The 17,887-nt window shown below is 40.1% G+C and overlaps 1 protein-coding gene across 1 annotated transcript; it reads right to left on the reverse strand.

Annotated features, from left to right (window-relative positions):
- etnk2 (ethanolamine kinase 2) lies at positions 1-15,594 on the reverse strand. Its single transcript, XM_044024583.1, has 9 exons — positions 15,210-15,594; positions 8,675-8,812; positions 8,451-8,572; positions 7,276-7,416; positions 3,246-3,388; positions 1,810-1,893; positions 1,538-1,698; positions 1,357-1,430; positions 1-611 (listed from the first exon to the last, which is right to left on the reverse strand). The coding sequence occupies exons 1-9, from the start codon at positions 15,354-15,356 to the stop codon at positions 539-541; spliced, it is 1,083 nt and encodes a 360-aa protein (XP_043880518.1). The 5' UTR covers positions 15,357-15,594; the 3' UTR covers positions 1-538.
- Positions 15,595-17,887: the final 2,293 nt, after the last annotated feature.

The raw sequence follows: 17,887 nt of genomic DNA on the forward strand, positions 1-17,887 counted from the left end.
ATATAGAAAAATGTATTTACACTTTATATTTTAGCAGCAGCAGCAGCAGCAGCGGTTTGCTGGGAATAGTTAGGGAAGAAACTAACAGAGGCTCAAAGTGCATCAATGTGAGGACAGAGGACGACATATGGCAGCTGCAAGCACTCGACACCAAAAATGGAGGAATAAGTGGGCGGATCTGTTCAGACAGGGGCGACCTGGCTGCACACTTTGGAGTTTAAATGAGTCTGTGGCATTGAGCTCAAGATGAAACAAGGCAAATTATCCGTCACCTCCTACAAGTCTCATCCCTAGATATCCCCATAAACTAGAAATGTACACAAGCATACACCGGCATACACACAGACCACTCATGGAAGTTGTATATATCTTGAGCTCGAGTTGTGACAGATGTGGAGCAAAGTCTGCAGGATTCAAAGATGACACGCGCACTGAAGAGAGCTCACACACAACAGTTCCCACAGTGGAGAGAAAGTCCCTTCTGCTACAGCCTCCATCCAGTTTGTCCTCTCACCTCATCCTGTCCTCCTGTCTGTGCTCATTCTGGGATCTGCATGGCCATCACCGCAGGTTTGGTCTTAAAGTAATGGTTGAAACGAAGCACAGCGTACCTGCAACAGACACGGAACATAACTCAAGTCCTATTTTCTTCTGCTCTGCTCATTTATCCATTATTCTTTTTTTAAATGGGCAAAAAAAAAAATTGATTTTAAAAACAAGATACCGACGACAAATGTTTGTTAATGTACTATTACGGACGTCTTTGTCCCATAATGATAAACATTTGAGTGGAAACACATTAATTATTATCCGTACAGAAATTAATTAGCCAGATTTACATTATTGCTCATATAGTTCTTGCTTAGAAAAACAATAGCTTACCACAGCTTAGATTAGCTTGCTAACATAAAGGTCCAGTGAGTAACTTTTAGGACGGTTGGTGGGAAGACGAACTTGAATATATATATATATATATATATATATATGTATATACAACACATATATATATATATATATATATGTATATATATATATATATATATATATATATATATATATATATATATATAATATACAACATATATATATATATATATATATATATATATATATATATGTATATACAACACATATATATATATATATATATATATATATATATATATGTATATACAACAATATATATATATATATGTATATATATATATATATGTATATACAACACATATATATATATATATAATATACAACATATATATATATATATATATATATACATATATAAGATTCTTTAGAGAAAAAGACCAACCTGTCACTGTTTCACTGGAACTCACATTCACTCACTGACACACTTACCCAAGGAAGTCAAAGTCGATGGTGGAGTATTTAGCCTGGATGAGTGCCCAAAAGCCCCAGAAGAAGTGAGAAGCCTTAAGAAAGTACAAAACAATTGGATTTCAAATGGTGTGAAATCAGGTGACATACTGTGTGTGTGTGTGTGTGTGTGTGTGTGTGTGTGAGACATATTGGTCCTCACCAGAGCAAACTTGTTGACCTGCACGTAGAGCGTCTCCAGCTCAGCTGGGCTGACCTCCTCTGTCTTCTTGGTGAAGAGTTTGTATGCCTGCAGGTAAACGGTGAGCCACTCCATTTGCATCTCTTGAGTGGGGTAAAGCCCATAGTCCGGATCACTCATACCTGATTATATACAGTGGCAGAATAAGCTCTATTCAACCACACTTCAACACACCTTAAATAGTACACGTCAGCTTCTCCCTCACTTTCAAATCACATTGTGATTCCACACACCTGCAAATTCATTGAAGTGGTTGCCGATGTCAAAGGCCTGGTAGTTGTAGCTGGAGTATTCGTAGTCGATGAACCGAACGTGACCTGAACAAAAACAACACATGTACAGTGAGTGAAGATTTAGCTGTGATTAAATGTAAAAGAATAAAAATTAGACAAGATCAGGGGCGTCAAACTCATTTTTGTTCAGGGGCCACATACAGCACAATTTGATCTCAAGTGGGCCGGACCCGTAAAAATAGTAAAATAATAGCATAATAACCTATGAACAACAAGAACTCCTTGATTTTTTTCTCCTTTGTTTTACATTTAATGAAGGATATTTTTTACAAATCATGAAGTTTCTTGAGAAATATAAGTGCAATTTCAACAATATCGTGCCTAAATGTGCTATTTACACATCACACTGGCTCTATAAAGGCACAAACATTTAGTCACAGGTATCTGGAAGAGATTTAGATTGTAATCGTAGTGTGAAATTTTAACAAATTCATCCTTTGGGCCGGATTGGACCCTCTGGGGTCCAATATTTTCAGACTTTACACAGCAACAACAAATAGTATTGGCTGATTCAAAAGAGCTGTATAAATGAACTTGGAAAGAAATTGGAATTCTAGGGTGTTTACTACATACTGTAAATGTATGTGCTGGCCCCCGGGCCGTATGTTTGACACCCCTGGACAAGATGCATCATCACATTATAATTAAATGGAATCTTAAGGAACATTCTCCAACTAAGTTGGACCATACCAGTGTTCTATCACTGTATTCTAGTGTTTACATATGCAGTCACACCTTGTTATATAAGGTCTCCTGTGTGATCACACAGATGAGTAAAGGCTATCACTTAGAGCAGATGATGCAACAGTAATTATATTAAAATAAACATTTTTAATTACACTGGGGTTCCTTCTCCTCGCCCCTGAAGTTGTCAGATTTCAAAATTTTAAGAAGAAGACAGATCAATGCAAATGATTCAGATTAGGTGACATAAGCCTGAGTCACACTTTCCTCTGTACTGTCGAGTTTCTATTTAATAATATGATATCAATTCATGACACTCATGATTCATCTTTTAATAGAGACCTCTTACTGCGGCGTGACAGCTTTAATCTCAATAATCTTGCGGTTTGGTCACGTGAAGAAGACGTTCGCGGAACTAGCGCTTGCAGCGGAAACCTATTTTCAGACTTTACACAGCAACAACAAATAGTATTGGCTGATTCAAAAGAGCTGTATAAATGAACTTGGAAAGAAATTGGAATTCTAGGGTGTTTACTACATACTGTAAATGTATGTGCTGGTTAATATGTTATTTATTTACATTTTCAGAATTCTACTGTCTTTCTCAGGGACTGGACAGATGTTAACCGCGGGTTTTGTTGATCGTTTCGTATCTAGTAAAGTCTGTAGTCAGACAAATGGGTGATACTTACCCTCTTTACTGTTGTGGATGATGTTTTTGCAGAGCAGGTCATTGTGACAGAGAACCACAGGGGAACCCAGCATAGAGAGATGCTCCTTCATCCACACCATCTCCTGCTCCAGCACCGCCTTGCTGGGAACCTCCTGCTGGATCCTAGACCAAACACAGACAGAGGACAAGGTCAGGTTCCTGACACACACACGTGTAAGGGAAAGCCTCCATGCATTAGTTTTGGTATCATCACTTAGGAGGAACATACTGCATGTCACGTGAACAGCTGAGACAAACATGTAGAGACAACACGCGGGCTCAGAGGGCCACTGCCAGGCTGAGCTCCTGGGATCAGAGCTGCAGAGAAATACGTGCTCGGTGTAAAATCATGGGGCTCCTGAGTCACTATGAAAACACTAGTGTGTAGAGGTGGGGGAACTGAAATGCATATCGTCTTTGGAACAAATATGAATTGATGCACAAAAATCAATTACATACATGTTAGCTGGTGCAAAAACAAAACACTAGCAGAGCAATAATACATTGAAAATGCATTACGTAATAACAAAAAATGTATGTACAAAAGTTTTAGAAGTTGGGGGATCCTGGTTTGTTTGCCAATAGCAATTGGTCAATAATATTGTGCATCCCTAATTCAAACGCCATTTGATCACACTTACATTTTCAACTTGTTTATATTTATAGAAATGATTCTAAACATTTTTTTAATAACGTGTTTTTTGTTTTTTGTTTTCTTTATGGGCAACCAAGGAGAAAAGGAACCCAATCCTCATTACTCAAACACTGTAAATTGTCCCCAGCTGCTAGTGCCAGCCACAAGCCCAGATAAATGGGGAGGTTGTGTCAGGACGTCCAGTGTAAACACTCGTAGAATGGGAGAAGCCAAATGAAAAAAAATAATAATAATAATGAGTACAAATTTGTATAATGTCAAAAAAAAGGACAAAAGGACAAAAAAAGTTGTAAATCGAGAAAATAAAACCAAAAAAAACCTAATATTTTATTTGTCCATGTCAGCTAGAGAGTGGTATTACTGGCTAGTGACAAAGGGTGAAGGACGCGTCTCAGCCAACAAGAGCAGTGCAGTGAGCACAGACCCTTGTGCTAATGAGCTTATGGTCCTTACAGTCAGCCTGAGAGCAGGAGACGAGAGAGAGAGAGAGTGTCCCGTCTCCATGACTTCAGCAGAAATGACAATCACTTACATTAGTTTCCTGGAGACCGCGCAAGCCCTTTTACACACTAGACCATGTTTATTTAATTATCCCTCAAAAACCTGTTTGCACTTTAATAATATTTGTCGACTCTGTATCCAATCAATGCCAGATTCCACGTCAGCAATGCTATTTCATCAAGGTCAACTTTACCTGCACCGCTCCCTGCGGCGCTCCCTCTCTTGATCAAACACTTGCTCAACACAAGCACACACACACACACACACACACAAACACACACACTCACCTGTGGCACTCACTGGAGCACTCACTCATGCTCATGCATAAAAAATACCATTGTATACCGTGAAAGCGTTGAAATATGATACACATTCTTGGTCATACCAAACGCAAATGTTTGTTTGTGTACATGACGGAACATTTGGCAACATCATCCTTTCAAGGTTTGGGAAACATTGATCCACATTTCTCAGGGAGAACATGCAAAGGTAGTTTCAATCTGTGATCCTGGTATTCTATATATGCAACTAATCATTTCAACTATTATGCACCCATCACTTCATCAATGGTAGTCGTCATCCATCCCACCCTTTTGTATTTGAAGTTTTTGTCTTTCTTTATTTCTGCTATCTAAATGAAGGAATTCATATTCAACGTCTCCACTCTTATCAGGGGTTATCCAAGTCCCACTGAAAGGGGACTTGGAAGTTTAAACTGGCCATTCAAAGTGTGCATATAAACTTCTACTATTAAAATGAACCACTGTGATGCTATTTTCTACATTTATCTACATGTTAAAAAGATCTTCCGTGTATTAAATGCAGTCATTTGTCAGATTCTTCAATAAGTTATTGTCTGGGTGAATGTTACTTTCATACTCCACTGTCCTGTGACCTCGATCTGTGTTGGTTGTATTGAAAACCTTACCTGCATTTTTCTTCATAAGACACAAACATTTGTTCCTTTCAGCGTTCACTCCCGTCTAAGCAGTACTTTTTTTTTTGTTTTCTGTTGAGAAAGCGGCTCATAATGGCAGGTTTCTCACCTTTTCTTGGGAGAGGTTTGACACTGAATGGACAAAGTGATGACAGATAAATCGATGATGATTAAAATAATCTAATTACACTACAATATCAAGACATCAAACAGGTCTAAACCAGAAAATGATGCCAGTAGGACAGTGGTGTAACAAGTGTCTGCTGTGCAGGACCAGAGCGATGGAGCTGTCTGTGTTACCAAGGAAGTAAGGGAAGTGACCTGATACACAGAGCTAAGCAAACATCTGCTTGCCCACTGCATGCCTCGGACTCCATAATCCTGCAGGGGGCTATTATTGTTACAGTTATATAAGCCACATACTGGACTTAATCTAATAGCCATCAGAGCAAAAGATACCAACTGTGACTTGGGCAGCTGGCCAGGTTATGAAATCCTCTCCCTTTGTCCAAAGGTCCTGTGTCAAGATGCAAAGTGAACCATCTTGAGCAGCATGAACTCTGGTCAACTGCTGTAAACCCTCTGGTTTTATAGTCTTTTGGATCAGAAGAGGTCTGATGATGATCACATCAGCAGACACAGAAGCAGAGGGTCAGTAACCTTGACTGTCAGAGGCTGTTTAAAGGCTGTGGTCTTAAACTTTTGCATGTTTTTAAACATTAGCATAATGTTAGCATTAGCCACGGGCAGTGTGATGTACATAATTGCTTCACATTGCTATGCAAATTAGCTCTTGGTAAATCTAGTATGAGTCCATGATTTACCAAGAACTACAAAATCTGAGCAGTGCAGGCTATGCTGCTGATCTCAACTTCTAACATACCAAATCGAGTCCAACATTCCGCTCACCATGGTGCTAATTTCCCGCTACTTTTCAGCTATTTCTACCTCTGCCGCTCGTGCTATCGCTCTCTCTCTCTCTCTCTCAATCGATCCGCTTGTAAAAATGAATATTATATGAAAACAATACATGCTCAGAATTCCAGTGTGCTTCATTAGTAAGAAGCAGTATTGTATGGCCCCATTAACAACCAAACACAGGCTAGACTATTTACACGATTTACACTGCTTTATACGATCAGGATTTCCGATCACGTGACGGAGCAGGAACAGAGTATCAACAAAAGCATTCTAAACATTTTTGGCCAATGTTTGACAGTTTCCACGCCACCTAATCTAATGATTCAAGATTCAAAACACTTTATTGTCCATCACATAGTGAAAGAGCTCACAAAGACAGTCAGTCAGTCATCATCTAACCGCTTTATCCTCCACCAGAGGGTCGCGGGGGGTGCTGTGCCAATCTCAGCTACATCGGGCGATAGGCGGGGTACACCCTGGACAGTTCGCCAGTCCATCGCAGGGCCACACACACAACTAGAGACAAACAACCATTCACTCTCACACTCACTCCTACGGTCAATTTAGAGTGTCCAATTCACCTAATCCCCACATTGCACGTTTTTGGACTGTGGGAGGAAGCCGGAGAACCCGGAGAGAACCCACGCACACACGGGGAGAACATGCAAACTCCATGCAGAAAGGCCCTTGTTCCAACCGGGGCTCGAACCCGGGTCTTCTCGCTGCAAGGCGAGAGTGCTAACCACTACACCACCGTGTGTCCCCTCACAAAGACATGAAACACATATTTAAACCAATGAGACATGTCTATTTTACTTTTTTTGTTTGTTTGTAGCAAAACAAACACGTCTCATTGGTTTAAATTAGAGTGCCTTCATAGAGCACAAGGCACTCTCGTCACCAACCAGCAACTTACATTACATTCAGTGGTCTCAAAATGCACTAAAGAGATACATCAGGCTTGAAAATGGACCCGAGTGAGACTCCTGGACTGACCTGATGTTGGAGGCTTGCTCGGTGAACTCTGTGGCCACAAGAGAGAAGTATTTCCTCATCTTGATCCAGAGGTTGGGTTTGGGGATGCAGCCATTGTGCGCGTGGATGGCATGGATACGAGCCATTTCCCTGGCTATCAGGCTGAAAGAAGATACAAACAAGAAGAAAAGTGGCATGGTTCTCAGTCTGCAGCATAAGACAGATTATATTGTTTTGTCTGTTATTATGAAAGACTTCCAAGAATCCAGTGAGATACTGTTTGCAAGGTTTTAGGAGCACAGACTCTCCAGAAATGAGTTCAACAAAAACATTACATCACACACAAAAGTCATTGATTATTAGTAATAGTAAGAGATGAGCTGCTTTGGGTACATTGCTGTTCTAATACATTGTCATCAGCAGGAATTTTATTTGCATGTATTTTACTTTGCATGCCTCACCTGCCTCAGTTTCAAGCAAGTGTTTAAAGGGATAGTTCAGCTTTTGTGTTGCTGATTCAGCGCTGACTGCACTGAGCATGAGACATGGACACTTTCTCTCACTGAAAACATGGCTGCCGGTAAGGACACAAGGAAAAGAACAGATTTATCTTCTTTAGCTACCATTTATTTTGTTGTTTGCCTTTTCTGACTAGAAACTGTAGTTTGTCATTCCCTACAACTAAGTCACTAGAAGAAGGGAATAAACACAACACAATCAATGCTGTCTAAACTTCCCTAGTGGTCTAGTGGTTAGGACTGGGTGCTTTCACCGCAGTGGCCCGGGTTCGATTCCCAGTCAGAACAAGTGTTTGGTCTCAGGTGGTCTCCCTTTGTGCGAAAGACATCATGGTCGGAAGTTCGACTCCACCCCTGGCTGATTGTACTAAATTTCATTGTAAGTAGCTTTGGATAAAAGCGTCTGCTAAATGACATGACATGTAATGTAAATTCAGGATTCTTTATTGTCATTTCCTCGTGCAACATGTCAAAACAAAATGCAGCACTCTGGGTATGCTTAAAAAAGAGAGACGGGAAAATAATAACACCTGTATGTCAGTATATCATACAAGCACTCAAAGCATTTTTGGATTGTGAGTGTGAGATTTTTCTGAGCGCTATTTGATAGCAGTCCCATCTCTAGGCTACATCAGTAAAAATCCCTTGTGCAGTATCATGACTCTGCCACGTTCACACCTGCGCAGGGAAGGATCCCTGACGTCCTGTGTCCCCAGAGCCTCTCCTTGAATGAACTCATAGCAGATGCCGTTCTGAAAGCTGCAGTAGAGGCGAGGCGCGCAGCCATTTGCATGGAGCACCTGAACATGACACACCAAAACAAAAAACACAAAAGGTGAGACACGTGTGTTGAACTAAGTGACCACACCTCTGTTAGACTCCCTTTCCAGTAATCATATTACCTGAAAGCTTTTGAGCTCATTGTCTCTGTCCACAATCAGCTCTGTCTTGTTTCCGTACACTCGCACCAGCACTACATCATCTGGACTGTCCTCTGTGTAGCAGCCCACCAGCTTGTTGGTGGTTCCATCAGTGAAGAGCTGGAAGGAGAAGAAAACAGGAAGGTTTTAATAAGATGGCAGCTAAAAATAACCATGGAGTCAGTTTCATTACAGCCATTAAAATATCTGCTGTTGAGTATTATTCAAGGCCTTAAATAATATTCAATATAACATATTTAATACCCAAATAAAGAGCATGGGTGATATTATAATTGTTTTTTCTTGTTGATTAAAAGGAGGATGTAATAAAGTTTATAGATGTGTATAGAAAGTGTATTGATGATGAAGAGACAACAAAGAAGGCAGTAAACATGGACACTGCTTGAAGTTATTCATGAGTAACCACCATTTAAAACCCATAACTTCAGGAGAACAGGGATATACAAATGAGCACAAACTCCGACAAAAACGTTTTATAATCAGGCTTCATTGTAAACAAAGATTATTTTCATCATCATCGATTAATCTGTTGACTATTTTCTTGTTTAATTGTTTGGTCAAATGTTGATTTGATCATTGTTTCCCAAACTTCGAAATGATCCTGTTTCTGAGGTGAGTGTGTGTGTGTGCAGTTTGGTGACAGGAGTTACACACTTGAAAGTGTTGGAGCAAGTGCAACATTTGACTCGTTGACTTATTTGGATTGTTTATTGCATGTAGAGCAGCCCATAGCTAATCTGGCATGCAAGCAGAGGGTTACAAGCCAAGGTACCCAATCCCCAATGCTCATTTTTAATTGGACCCAGGCCACAAGGGAGCCACATCCAGTGTACTCCTAGTGTCTGTCCAAAGCCGGGATAAAATGGGAGGGTTGGGACAGAAGGGCATTCGGCATGTGAACCTCTGTCAAATCAAATATGGAGATCATCTGCAGTGGCGACGCCAAGAGAGGGAGAAGCCAAAAGAAAAAAAGAAAAAATGTTTATTGCATGTCCTTTGATATGCTGTCTGCACTTTTACAATTTTATGTCTTATAATATGTTTGGTTTGAACAACGCTCACCACTGGAAATCAGGATACATACTGTAATTGTTGACAGAGATAGCACCAGTGGTTACCAGCATCCATTTGACTTCACACAGCTATCAGTGTTACACAGTTCAGGGTCAGCGCAGACACCACGCAGCTCGGACCAGCATGAGATAAATGTATCATAGAGCAACATTCTCAACTGAAACTCTATCACGTGAGCCTTCAGCCCACAGACCGTTGCATCAGTGTCTGTTAGTGAGTATAAAAATCCTCAAGTGTATGGGGAAAAGATACAGAACCATGCTTTTTACATTACACACAATAATTATCGCAATATTACTTTTATAGTAGCAATGCAACATAAGTTCAGTATATATTGATCAAATGTTAATACATTGATATAAATAACTGTAACACATGTCAAAATATGAGAATAAATCAAAGGCAAAAACAGTTGTGTGAGACCAGTTTTGCAAAAATAACCAATTTAAAAGTCCTTTACTTTAGTTTTTGTATTAATTGTGGAAAGCATTAGTCACACTGTCCATAATAGGCTTTTAATAGGAAATTGAAATAATTGAAAACAGTGCAATTTGCAAATTGTTTATTTGTTAGGGATGTACAGTATTGGACTTTTGCTGATATATCAGGAGTACTTGGACCGATAACGATATCGATATCAATACCAATACCCTCAGGACACCCCAACACTCTCACATCTCTCACAGATTCTACTCCTCCCACTTGCTAAATGTGCATTTTGTCAGGCAACACCTGGCTAATAATAACAATATTGACAATTGGAATATGATTGAGGGGCCCTATTAGCCATATCACACTACTTAACCTTTGTTAGCTGACTAAGGGCCACATGAAGACATTGTGTTGTTGAAACGACTACTCTGTTGTTCTCTGTTGTTTTGCATTCGATGTCATTGTTCGTTGTCGGTGCACAGGTACAACGTCACGCTATCACGCGGCCATCGGGAACGGCGCATAACCTGCCAAACAAGTACAAGTACGCGAGCCTGACCAAGGGCTTTACTGTACCAAGCTGTACCGTTCTGTACCAAACCGAACTCTACCATGATGGAAACACAACTGTAGGCCCATTCAGTAATCTATCCCAAAATTATTATTTCACAAATCAAATTGCCGCTGCAATACTGTATACATCAAACCATTCAGCTCTAAGTTTATCATGTGCAACTAAAAACTGGCAGTGATCTTAATAAATAAACTAAAAGTAATAAACAATAACTTCTATGCGAAGAGTGTCGTGTGTCTGAGGAAGGACCTCCCACTTCAGCAAACACAACAACAACATACACATCTGCCCCGGCCCAGACGCTCACTCATACATATCTGGCATTCCTCACGTGGTTGACCACAAAGATGGGCGCACAGGCATCCCTGTTATGGCCATACACGCCCCTGCTACCATATGACTGATCCTTTCTACCAGCACACAATACACCGCTAACACCAGTGATCAATACATCAACAGACAGAGATAAGCTGGGACCCAGACAGAGGTAAACATTCATACATAGCCTGTCTGACGTCCGTTTCCACCCGGTTTTCTTTGGTAGAAATGGTTGTGTCCATATGAGATTTGAAGAGGAGACTGTTGCTCTGTTGTTATTGGCACAATCTGCTGTTTTCAATAACTCATCGTGTGCAAGATGCTTGGAAATGAACAGAGTGTATTTACAGTAAAAGACTTCCTGTCCAGGTGGCCATGCCAAGCAGGTGTTTCTGTCAACAGTGCTGCCCTGCAGCTCCTCGCCCCATTTACTGCTTCCTGGTCTCATTAAAACAATGGTGCTGCTGTTTGAGAACACATTTTTTAAATATTCTTTTTATTTTGACTTATGGGGATAGTCTTGACATGTGGTTGACTGAACTTGCTGTTTGACAGTCTCTTCCAACTGGAAACTCAAGTATGGTTCGCCAAAATGATTCAGATTGAATGATTTCTTTATTAGATGGAGCAAAGAAATATATATATATATATATAAATTCAACTTGACTCAACTCTAAAAGTAGTGTGATTTTTGTCTAAAATTTGATTGAAACGGATGAGCAGAATTGGATATGGAACCCGAAACTGTTAAAATCCAAACAATATCCAACCCCAGTACTTGGCCTAGTGAGGAAAGTAAACAGCAACAAGTTGTGAGCTGAGGGTGTGTGATCAGATCCCAAAGATAAGCCAGCAGGATATAAACACACAGTTGCCAGAGCTAAGTTCAAACTCATGAGAGTAACAGCAGTAAATGGTGCCACTCCACTTACTTTGACCTGGCTATAATGACACATCAGTCACTTGATCCTTTAAAGAGGAATCAATTATGCATTTTCCTTTTCCCCGAGCAGCTCACTCTCTAAACTGGATGTTCCTACAACATGCATGTTTTTGTGAATCCAGTGAATCCAACTGATCTATCTGGTTTCTCTTAAAAGGACTGTGTCATGTTCAGGAGTCAGAACTTCAAAGAATAAGCTCTTAATCATATAATCAATAATAGGAGGTTGATCAACTTAATTGCTTAATCACTACCTTCAGGACCAAGTGGCTCATAAAACATTAAAACACTGTGGGCTACACCAGTTATTTCAGTCCATATCTTCTGATGATATGCAAATATCAGACGACCAAAGTCCATCATGAGGGCCTTAAAACATTGGTAAGGACAAGGGATGATAATAATTAACTATTAATAACAATGAATCTATTATTAAGGGACTACTAAATGATAGGTCGATTTTGTTTAGCACACAATATTAAGTGAACATTCAACTATTTGTGGATTAGTGTAAAAAAATGAGTGATCACTTGAAGCGATCACTCTCACTAGAGAATATGGCCGTATATGGTTTTGCAAATACTCAGTATTTTGCAATATTGTGATAATATCGTATTGTGACGTCTCGGGAGATTCCCACCACGAGTAAATTAAGTGCCAACTATTTTGATAATCAATTAAATCAGTTTGAGTGTTTTAATTAAAACAAGGCAAGTTCTCAACATTATTTTTTCAGCTTCTTAAATATAAAAAAGGGAAAACTGCTTTTTGCCACATAAGAATAGGCTCACCTTATGAAATACTTAACTATCTCAATTTCTCAACATTATTTTTTCAGCTTCTTAAATATAAAAAAGGGAAAACTGCTTTTTGCCACATAAGAATAGGCTCACCTTATGAAATACTTAACTATCTCAATTTCCCCTCACCAGAGTCCACAGATCAACAAGTCCCGTGTGCTGTGATGTAAAATGGCAAATTTTCTCCATGGACTTATGTTGTCCAAAAGTGAGATTATAAGTAGCAACAGCAGATTAAACTTTATCTCAAAAACAATTTTAGATTTGTCTACAAACTAGAAATCTGACACAACTTCAGAACATCAGGACTGTGAGTATATCTTTTCATTTTGCCATGTGAGAGCCAAGGCTGTCACCAATCTCTCTGACTTCGAGATAAAGTGCCATCCCACAGACGAGAGAGCTGGCAACATGAGGTAGTTTTATGGTTCACCTTGACTTCTGCACTGGTTTAATCCCAGAGCAACAGATGAGTTCCTGGCCTGACCTTTCAGGGCAAAGTGTTAGCCAGGAGTTTCAGATTATTCTTTTTCTTTACATCCTTTGCTTTCTGTCACTTCACTGAAAATTACTCTTTGCAGTTTGGAGAAGCTTAAACTTCTTCATGTGTTGCTTTGAGAAGATGTATGTTTTTTTTTTGCAGTCTTCCTGTAACTCAAATTGAGAAGTCGGAAAACAAACCATGGACATAAACGTAACTCAGGCTATAACAACACTCACCATGGTAGTTTGCTCACAGAAACAGCACAGCAACACATTTACAGTTAAAAAGCAAACCGTATTATGTGTACGACTGATTTACTACATTAATGCTGTTAATTGTAAAAGTAGCAGTGTCTGTAATGGTGGCATCAATCGTAGGGTGCGGGCGGTTAATCCGGGTTTCTGAGTTCAGGGGGGTGTTCCTGTGTGAGCTTTTTAACGAGGGCCAGATTTGAAAACGCAAAGACATTTTTAACAGTAAAATTTAAAAACAAACGAGGATGAATGTTTTCATGCATGAATAACTGTATTTTCATTGTCACAATTATCATTTTTAAACAACTCTGCCTTTCTTTCACATCTGGAGTCAGATAACATGCAAAACCCGGGAAGCTGGTGCTAAAGCACGACTCCATACCAGCTCAGCTAATGGGGATGACTTGTGACCAGGGCTGATTTTCTGTCTCAGTTCATAATACATCGTAAAACCGTGGCTGTGCGCCGTACAAAATCTGACTGCGGGCCGGACTTTGGACATGCCTGCCCTATGCGCTCGGAAAATCCGAGTTCTGAATACAAATGGGACACAGCATAAAATGCAGATTATAGACAGCAAGACTTTCTCCAGATTCCTCCCACGGATCAAAATCATGCAGATTTGTGGATTAGGCAAATTGGACACTCAAAATTAGTGGCAACTATTTTGATAATCAGTTAAATCAGTTTGAGTGTTTTAATTAAAACAAGGCAAGTTCTCAACATTATTTTTTCAGCTTCTTACATATAAAAAGGGAAAACTGTTTTTTGCCACTTAAGAATAGGTTCACCTTATAAAATCTACACCTACTTAACTATCTCAAGAGAGTGGATGGTTGTTTGTCTCTATTTTTGGACCTATGATGGACAGGTGACCTGTCCAGGGTGTACCCTCCCTTTCGCCATATGTTAGCTGGGATTGGCGATGATAGCTCAGCGGAAGAGTGAGTCATCCTTACTTGGGCAAGATACCAGTGGTGTAAAGCAGCTTTGAGTAGTCACCAAGACTAGAAAAACACGTTCACCGGCTAAAATACTTATGAGATTAACTGTTTTGAGAAAGAGACTCCCTTTGCTTATAAAACATTAAGTGGTTTGAACTCATTGTTTTGAGAAAGACACTCACAGCTCTGCAGATACTGGATATGAATCGAGAGATCAACGATAACATTGAGTCACGTGAGTTCAGAGTCATCACTGACCATCATGTCACCAGCAGCTGACCACTGACACCATCATGACAGCAGGGCTGGGCTTTCATGGAGTCCCCGTTGCTTCATGTGGTGTAACGTGGACATGAAAAGTTTTCTAAAGAGAAAATGGCGTTAGCCTAATGAAACATTATCCAGGGAGCTCATGTGGTATTAACTGGTACTAGCTTGCTAGCTTAGTTTATAATGCTTGCTTAGTTGACATTACAGCATTTCTTTCACTTTTCATTAAGCTAAATGGAGAAGGTGAAGTTGTTGGGTTTTTTTTTATCACAAATGAGTGAAATGTTGTGGACGCAGCCCTCCTCCTGTCTGCTGCTGATGTTGCAGCAGAGCTGTCACTCTTCTTTAGCCTAGCCACACACACACACTGAGTCCACAGCTAGCACAGCTAGCACGCTTTTACCTTAGTCCTGACGAGGCTGGGCTCCCACGTCGGTCTCAGTTCTTTAATGAGCTTCATTGCTCCCTCGGCTACGTTGTGTTCGTCCACGAAAACGGAGATTTTTCGAATGACCGGCGAGCCCACGGGCACATGTATCTGCGTCTCCATCCTGCAGCAGCAGCAGCCGCTTAGCTGACACGTTAATCTCCGAGCCCTTCAGTCACAGACTCTTCTAGAAAGCGCAGTACACAAGTGTTGCCTTTTTTGTACGAAGCGGAGTTGTTTTAATTGTTAAAGCGTGAGAGTTAAAATGACGGCAGCAGAAGTGATGACGAGGATGGATGGAGGATGAAACTGCCGGGTGAGGATGCTCGTCGCCGGTTTTCTTGGGAGCAGTCAGTGTAGCGTTTCCTCATACTTGGCTCCGCCCACTCACGATCATCCGATTGTACGGCGAAGCTGAGACTCACCACATACGAGCACGCCCACTTTTCCTCCGAACGTGGCCGAGTGGGACCCGAGTTGAATGAAAATACCAGTTGAAACCTCACGTTCCGCAGTCAAATTACAAATTGGAAATATTTGAAAAATAACAGTATCAAAGCAATAAAAGACAAGGGATGACGTCACATAAAAGGCACGTCCCAGTGTTGGGATAGTTACTCTGGAAATGTAATCTAATTACTGTGATGATTACTAAATTCAAACAAAACATATGTATACATATATATACATATATATATATGTATATATATATATATATATATATATATATATATATATATATATATATATATATATATATGCATGAGTATCAGTGGAAAAAAAAAGACTGGTACAGTCACAAGAAGTTACATATCATTTGTTGGTACTTTAAGAATGTTCATATTTTACCACCAATACAGAAATGCTGATGCTTTCACAGCCTATGATTTTATCTTCATTTTACCCGATAAAGAGCTAATTATGCACATATTATGTGGGCAATATTCAAACCCCTCCCCTCAAAATACAGTTGATGTTCGATGACTTCTGTGCAGCAGCTGCCTTATTTAAATCCCAAAGATTTTCAATCTGATTTAAATCTGGTGACGCCACTCCAGGACATTCCAGGATCTTTTTACTCAACAAAGCATTGGTTGACATACAGGTGCGCTTGCAAAGTCCAACTATACCCAAGTCGATAGAAGGCATCACGTTCCTCTTTAAAAAGGCCTGGTATTTGTGGGAATCCATGATGCCAGGTACACGATCAAGATTGCCAGTTCCTAAATCATCAATGACCCCCATGCTTGAGTATGGGGACTGTTCTGGTCATAAGTCCAGACATAGTCCTGGTCCTTATGTCCAAACAGTTCCAGTTTGGCTCCTTCAGTCCATAGAACTCTCCCGAAACTCTGTGGTCTTATCCAAATCCAAAAAAACGCCCAAGATAAGCCCAAGATCAGCTGTGCAGAGCCGTGCCGAATTGAGCCGTGCCAGAATTGTGTAGTGGAAAAGCATTATTAATCTTACATTTATTTGTAGTATTTGGGTGAAATAAACCCTTAAAAAGTACAGTAAATAGTAAATTAAAATGTAGTATTTGTCTGGAATAAACCTTTAGAATTAGTTTACCCTTTTGATCTGATTTTGTATTTACTTTTTCAGTGTTTGTAGTTTATCTATACTGTCTATAAGTTTGTATGTTAAAAATTATTTTAAAAAAGAAGATATATACAATAATGAAATGCGGGACCACCTGAAACTGCAGTCACTGGTACTGCAGACCAGTGGGGGCTGGTAATAAAAAATGCTAGGTGTATTTTAATGAAAAGAGAAAAAAAAGCACTGCACAAATCAAAAGAAGAAAGTGACATGATGCTCTGTTAGCAGCTGAGAGAGAATGAGAGAGTGTTGTCTCTGCTGTGTTTCAAACTAGTTTGACGTTCACAAAGGTTTATAAAGACATGATGGACTCAGTCATCATTTCTGCACCACGGAGTTTTCCGAGTCTATGGTAAAGATTTATGTCACTTGATTGAAACAAGCGAGAGAACATATTTAAACTACATTTAAATACAGATTACACGCGAGAGTGGTGGGGGGGACAAACATCTATAGTGTCCAATCAACCTCTGCATGTCTTTGGACGGTGGGAGGAAGCTGGAGAAAACCCACATACACACAGGCCGAACATTCAGACTCTATAGAAAGGACCTTGGTTTGACGCAAGGCAACAGTGCTCACCACTTCTCTACCGCCTGGCCTGCATATTAAAAAAATATATATATAAATATGAAGAAATAGACTAAACAAGTCCCTGTGGGGCTGCTGGTGCCAATCCCACCACAGGGCCAACAGTCAGTCACTCACACACTCATTCCGAGTGTCAAATGCAGAGGTGTAAAGTAATGAATTACATTTACTCGCGTTACAAGAAGAGTCGTTTGGGTCGAGTGACCTGCCTTAAAACCAGACTGATGACGATCGAGAAGGTCGTTCCGGTGAAGCTAGGAAGAGAATTGATCAAAGATAGCACGCTAGCATATTTACTTCAGACGGGTCGAGGGTGGGTTTTTTAAGGAGGTGGGGGGTCACTCTGGCCTCTTTAAGAGAGTCAGGAAAGCAACCAGATGATAGAGACGAGATGGGTGAGGAAAGGAAGAAGATCAGAAGCAATTGACTGAAGAAGGTGAGAGGCGATAGGGTCAAGGGGG

Source organism: Solea senegalensis, linkage group LG4 (assembly GCF_019176455.1).
Source record: "Solea senegalensis isolate Sse05_10M linkage group LG4, IFAPA_SoseM_1, whole genome shotgun sequence".
In the NCBI taxonomy this organism is placed as follows: Eukaryota; Metazoa; Chordata; class Actinopteri; order Pleuronectiformes; family Soleidae; genus Solea; species Solea senegalensis.